The 7319-nt window shown below is 31.7% G+C and overlaps 1 protein-coding gene across 1 annotated transcript; it reads left to right on the forward strand.

Moving 5' to 3' along the window:
- Window positions 1-932: 932 nt before the first annotated feature.
- On the forward strand, window positions 933-1784 carry ACRALDRAFT_1072888 (uncharacterized protein; the record flags this gene model as incomplete). The annotated part of the gene is made up of 2 exons (XM_071018039.1): window positions 933-946; window positions 1598-1784. 2 exons carry the CDS (start codon window positions 933-935, stop codon window positions 1782-1784), a joined length of 201 nt encoding a protein of 66 aa, XP_070872190.1.
- Between the last annotated feature and the right edge of the window lie 5535 nt (window positions 1785-7319).

The raw sequence follows: 7319 nt of genomic DNA on the forward strand, positions 1-7319 counted from the left end.
TCCTTTTTTACTAACCCGGGCTTATAACCTTTTAATAGATTAGGCTACGAGTAGTAGGCTATACGCGCGGAAGAGAGGAATATTAAGTAAAAAATAGCTGTTAAATTCGTAGAATCGTAGGATTACTGCTTGGGATATTGTATGCGTAAAAGCTTGTTATGTGTAAAGAACTGACTTCTGGGATTTCTTCCTGGATCCGGGGCTGGCAAAAGACCCTGGAAGATTGGGTGGCGACTATTACGTTAACAGCCTACGCGACGGTTATCACGCCACGTTATTTACTTAAGTAATAACCAAGATATCGTATTTACGATACCTAGTATATTTATATTATTATTATTATGTTATTACTTATTATAAGTATAATATCAACAGTATATACTCTATATATCCTTAAACTCCTAGGCCTAGTATCACTATCTCTTATATTTACTAATATAATAGAATTATAAATAGTAAATAACTAATACAGTAATCCACTATACACTGGGTCTAGATATTTACTAGTAATATATAAACACCCTTGTATATAGAGGGAAACTTAACCTATCCCCAGTATATAATATCCTGCCTTATGGTTATATCTATAAACATAAGCATTATATCCAGTACCTAAGCTCCGGCTTCGTACTGCTTTATATGTATATTCTAACTATAGTAATCTTCTAAGCTAACTAAGGTCTAGGCCTAAGGTATATAGCTTCGTCCCTAAGCAAACTAAGGTCTAGGCCTAAGGTATATAGCTTCGTCCCTAAGCAAACTAAGGTTAGAGTCCTAGCACTTCGTTTCCTAACTAAATATATTAGCTACTAATACTATACGAAGTAATCTAAGTAACTACCTCTTAGTTATACTAAGCTATTTCCCTAAGATATAACTACCTATATAGGAGGGGGTGGGTGTAGGTTAGAGCTTAAATAGACGATTTCGCTATGACCAGAGCTAGGTTAGAGATATAGCTGTTATTATAATATTCTAAGACTATTAATAGTCTAGCCAGTTATCGGACTCTAACCATAAACCCCTAAACCCGTATAGGTAGTTCTGATAGCTATCCTAGTTATACTATCTAGGTATATCTAGTAAGCTATCGGTTTATACCCTTCCTCCCTGTTATTATAGTGGGTACTAGCTAGGTAGGTAGGTAAACGCCGCCCCTTATTAAACCGCGTACTAGTATACTATAAAGTAAGGCAGACCTAGTAATCTTTTTATAGGCTTCTCCTTATATACTAAGATAGTATTAAAGTAGGTAAAAGAAGAAAATATATAGAAAGGAAACACGAAATAAAAGGGAAATAGACTTCTTTATTAGAAATAGTCTTTAGCGGTGTATACTATTACCGCTATCTTTATCTTCCCCCTTTCTATCCTTCCCTTAACCCTTTAGATATCTTATTTATTACCTTATCCAGTATTTATCTCTCCTTTATACTTATATCGTTACTAACCTACCTTTTATATAGATACCTATTTTTATTACTACCTCCTCTACCTTTATACGGTACGTATATTTATCCTAGGAGTTATATTTATATAATAGCCTCCTCCCTTTTCCTTAGTATATCCTCCTTTTAATACTATAGTATTCTGCTAGGTCTAAGCCGTCTCCGCCCTTAGTCGCCTACCCGTCTAATATTTATCCGTTTATATCTAGTCTCGAGGATAACCACTCCTCTCCTTATTTCTACGTATCGCCTTATCCGTCTGCCTTAACGCCGTCCCGCGACCTCCTTTTCTATGCCGAATTTTCCTGTTACTTTAAGGGAAAGAAGAAAGGCTAGGGCCTTATTTTTTCCGGCTACTTTTATGCTATCTAACTTTATAATAGCGAGCTTAGTATCTATTAGGCCCTTTATTTTACCTTAACTAACTTTCGTTTTTTCTATCGCTATTCTTATCGTAATCTCCTTACCTTCCGCCGATAAGCCAAGGTACTAGGATACGATAACCCGGTACGCCGCTCCCTGCATTATACTGTTTTTATATCTATAGAAAACGTCGGTTAAGACGGTTATCCTATTAATAAAAAGACCGCTAAGGTAATTATTAAAGTCGTGCCCTAACCTAAGATTATTACCGCTAATCCTAAATACCCGGCTAACTCCTAGCCTAAGCCTAGCCTTTCCTTTACCGACTATATTAACGCGACTAAGGAAGACGCCACGGAGTAGCTTAGCGAAAAAGAATATAAAGAAAGGGAGGACTCTTTTAATAAAGAGGATAACGATAATATCCTATATAAGGATTATAGCCCGGACACGGATATATACCTATATCCGGACCCTATATATAAGGTAAAGGGATATAAAGAGGAAAAGGAGGAAGAAGAGGCGGATAATTAAAACGACCCGGATTATACGGAACCCCCTAAGGATAAGGCCGATATACCCGTTTAGTTAGTCGAACTCTCTGATAACCCCGACTCCTCTTTAGACGATAGTATTATCGTTATATCGACTAAGAAGATAGCCCCCTTTACTATTACCCCGAAACGCCGTCCTAGCGTTTAATATACCTTATCTAGGAAATAGTCCTTTAATAAGGCCCGCCCTAAGGATTCTACCCTGATACCCTTATCCTATAGTAAGAAAAGGACTCGTGATAATAATATTAAAGAGATTAACGATAATAATAATAAGGATAGCCACTTAAACGACTTTTATACCACCACTATTACTAAGGAGTTCCTGTTTAGCGTTAAAAAGTCCGTCTCCCTTTATAACGGCCTCCTAAACCACCTCCGCTCTTTTATTAAGGGCCGCGTTATTATTAACAAGTATAAGAAGAATAATACGTCTAAGCTAATCACCGTATCTCGGAAAATCATCGATAAGGTTAAGGACGCCCTAGACACCTTACGGAAGCCCCCCGCTACCCCGGAACCCCTTATCTTTAACCCGAATAATTTCCTTAAGTCGTTCCGCACTAAGAAAAAGAATAAGATAGACGTAAGCTAGGATACTAGCGCCTCCGGTTATTTTACCGCTAGCGATACCGATACCCCGCTTAGCTATAAGGGTATTATAAAGACTTTCCTAGGTAGCGACCCACGCCTACCTACTTTTAATCCCACGCCCTTTATAAAATAGGCACGCCTAGCTATTAAAACGGATAAGGCCTTTTAGCGGGATATCGCCGTTTATTTTACCGAGTATCTTATTAGCGCTACCACTACCTATTAACGCGAGGCCGTCCCTAGCTAGGATAATTAGCGTTTTAAGAGGATCTCCTGGTAGTCCTAGACTATCCTCTTTTCCGTCGCTAATAGCCGCCTAATCCTAAAATACCTTAACTAATATATCGTTAAGGCACTTATATAAAGCGCCGCTAACTTTATTATACTAGTTAAGCTACTTTACCTTTATATTAACGTTACTATCGCCTCCGTAGAACCGGATAGCACCTTACTACCTACTAAGCTAGAGCGTATAATCACGTATACTAGCGCCTTGCCGGATAAAGCGAAGCAGCTCCTATTCTACCTAGCCGCCTATATACGCTACTTTAATAACCAGCCCTTACTACCTAACCGTGTATACTATATTACCGACGCTAAAATATAAGAGCTAGCTAATACCTTAGATAAGGAGGATATAAAGTAACTATACGGCCTTAATATAGGGCTATAGGGTATTCCTAGCCTATAATCTAAGCCCGGCTCTTACCCTATCATCCTAATCTAGGACTTTATTTGCTTACTAGGTATAGACTGTTTTTATTTACTAGGACGGGGACTAGACTAGTCTATTTACTTAGCTTATCTTATTAATACGTATCCTTTTTCTCGCTGGCTTTTTCCTTTATAGTGGGGTGGGTATAGAGGGCTAAGTATTCGTATAGGTATACTTCTTATTACCGGATACGGATACTATAGGCCGGGTAGCGTTTCCTTTTTCTTCCTTACCTCCCCCTTTTAACCCGAGCAGTTAGTTATAATAGCGGTGCTTTATAATATTATCTTTTTCCTCCCTTATAGCTATCGTAAAGAACCTAATAGACGATATACCTACACGTAGAGGATATAGTGTGATTAAGCTATATACAGGATAAACATAACTACCATACCGAGTAAATTTTAATCCTATACTAGGTATAGCCGTCCTCTTTATAACCTATCGTAAAAACCGGCGGTGTGTTGCTATATAATCCGTTATACTATCCGATCTATTATTTAATTAACTGCGTAGAATTATCCTGATCCTAATCTAATACTACTCCTACCTCGGGACCGGAATAACCTATTCCGGACTTAGTATAGTCTATACGGCACGGGACTCCTTTCTACGCCTATCCTATTTTATCGATCATCCCGTTAGTATAAGTAACTACACGCTAGATTTATTATTACTAGATAGTATAGAAATAAGCCAGCCACTATATCTAGGAAAGGCCTTGTTGTTTCTGGCTTTGATTACTAATACTGATTATTATTATTACTATTATTATTATTATTATTATTATTATTATTCTACGTAATTAGTGTATTTTGCTTTACGCGTAAGTATTATACTTAAATTAATATATATAGGGATTTATATAAAATATATTATTGTATATTAAATATAAGAGTAAATATATATTATAACTAGATATATATCAATAACAATATGTATATAGATATATACAGTATTTATAATAGATACCTAGTTTTATATTATTTATATTATATTTAATATTATAATTCGATATTATAGGATTATTTTACTACAGCTATGGATATATATTAGTTAATCTTATACTATATAGGTAAAGCGAAGCAAACTATATATTTAGTAAGATATCGTATAATAGCTAAATACTTATAAATACTATAAGATATATTACTATGACTTAAAGTATAATTATACTAAAGAGAGGTATATAATCTTATATATTTTATATTCACTTATAGTAATATATCTTAATAAGCATAAAAGCCTATTATACTAAGTTTTACTATAAATTCGTTACGTATAGTACTTATAATTCTTTAACTTTAGTATATTTAGAATTCTATACCCTTTATTAGAACCTATAGTAATAAACTTTATAAGATATAAGTATATAATATAATATACTTTGTATTTATTCGTATTATTATACGTTATTCAGTATAAAAGCATAGTATTTAAAGCTTTACTATAAAGGAATTACGTATAGTACTTATAATTCATTAACTTTAGTATATTCGGAGTAATATAGCCTGTATTAGTAAATATAGTAATAAACGTTATAAGATATTAGTTTAAAATATAATATATTTAATATTTCTTTATATTATTAGGCGTTATTAAGTATAAAAGGATACGATATAAACTTTTATAATTTAAGAATTACGTATAGTATATATAATATTCTATTTTTAGTATACTTAGAATTATATAGCCGTTATTAGTAGATATATTAGTAAATTATATAAGATATAAGTCTATAATATAATATATTTAAGATTTACTTATATTATTATAGCTCAATAAGTATAATAGTTTATTATATACCCTTTTATACTAAAGGAATTATATATAGTATTTATAATATCTTAAGTTAAGTATATTTAGAATTATATAGCCCTAATTAGTAAATATAGTGCTAAATATTATAAGATATATACTATTATACTATATTATTCCATAGATTAGTTATTTTTTATATAATATACTCTAGAAGTATATAAGTCTATACACGTTTATATCTTTATATACTTCTTTTTAAATAGTCCCTTTGACTCTATATACGTATATAAGTAATATAGAATAATATCCTTTATTATAGTCTAAATTCTTTATCTTATGCCTAATATATTATTATATATAAAAGCTATATCTAGGCTTATATCTAAATATTAACTCTTTAACGCTATAATATACTCTATATTTCTATTATCTTCTATACTACGTAACTATATACTAATAAATAGTATAATACCTTCTTTTTAACTATATAAGCTTTACTTAATATAATCTAGCTATATTTGTTTCTTATATATATTGGCTTTGATAGTTTTAGTCTTTATTAGTATCTATACTTATATACGGATTTGAAATTAACAGAACTTATAAAAAGTATAATCTTATAGTAAATTTATATAAAATTCTTATAATTCTAATATATATAGCTTTAGTATTATATATCTTATTTTCTAATCTAAGTTTATATAAATATATTTAGACTTTAAATAATACTTAGTAATTACCTTAATAGCTAGTATATAACTATATTATATAAAGCAGATATACTACAATCTAAATCTTTTTATAATAACTTAGTAATAAAAACAATACCCTAAACCCTATTATATACTTTAATTATAATATATCTATTCTCTTATCTTAATATATATATATTACCTTACTTATTTAGATATCTTACAAAGTAGTAAAGTAATTAATACCTTTAATCTTTATATACTTATATATTAATAATATTAAATATATACTATATATCTATAACTCTTTAAATAAATATCTACTAAGTCTACTATTATATACTTACTTAGTATTATATATATTCTAAAATACCCTAAGCTTAGCTAATATCTTAGTAAGCGTATAATATTAAATACTATATTTTATTTTTCTTTTTCTTTTTATTTTTATATTATATAATATTTATAAATTCTCCTTTATTTATATATTCCCTTTTTAGGTATAACCCCTAACCCGCTAAGTACTATAGCTTAGGATCCACGAATTATATCATAGTATCTCTATATACCTGTATATCCTAGAAGCTAAGGCTGTTTTAGGTCGTACTATATAACTTTCCTGGTCTAGTCTATAATATCACTGATCCTAGGAGTGATCCTATAACCCTACTAATCTGTGGGCTGATCTAATAACCTGCACCGGAGGAGTAATCCCGAAACCGAACTGCCCTCTATAAATACCTAGCCTCCCCCCGGCCTAGGGCCTATAGACTTTTTCCTGTTTTTCTCTTCCGTCTCTTCTTTTCGAATTTTAAAGTCGTTATCGGTTTATAAGTGCTGTACCTCCTATACCCTCTAACCAGGCCTTTCCTAGATATAGTAGCCTCCCTACTAACTTTACTTTCTTTTTTAATAGTTCTATTCTATAGGCCCTCCCTTAGCCCTTAGCCCTAACACTTTATATCTCCTAACTTTCTAATATTAGGTTCTTATTCCTATACTAACTTTATATTCTTTATCTTAGGTATATATTAGCTATACCCTTCTAAGCCTTACTTTCTGCCTACCTTACTTACCTATTTGTCTAAGCAGTACTTCCCTTATTTTAACCCTATATAAGCCTAAGGTATATATATCCTTTATATATATCCTAGCTACTATATCTAGGAAAGGCCTGGTTAGAGCCTATCTA

This window comes from Sodiomyces alcalophilus, assembly GCF_042370955.1.
Source record: "Sodiomyces alcalophilus JCM 7366 unplaced genomic scaffold ACRALscaffold_8, whole genome shotgun sequence".
NCBI lineage: Eukaryota > Fungi > Ascomycota > Sordariomycetes > Glomerellales > Plectosphaerellaceae > Sodiomyces > Sodiomyces alcalophilus.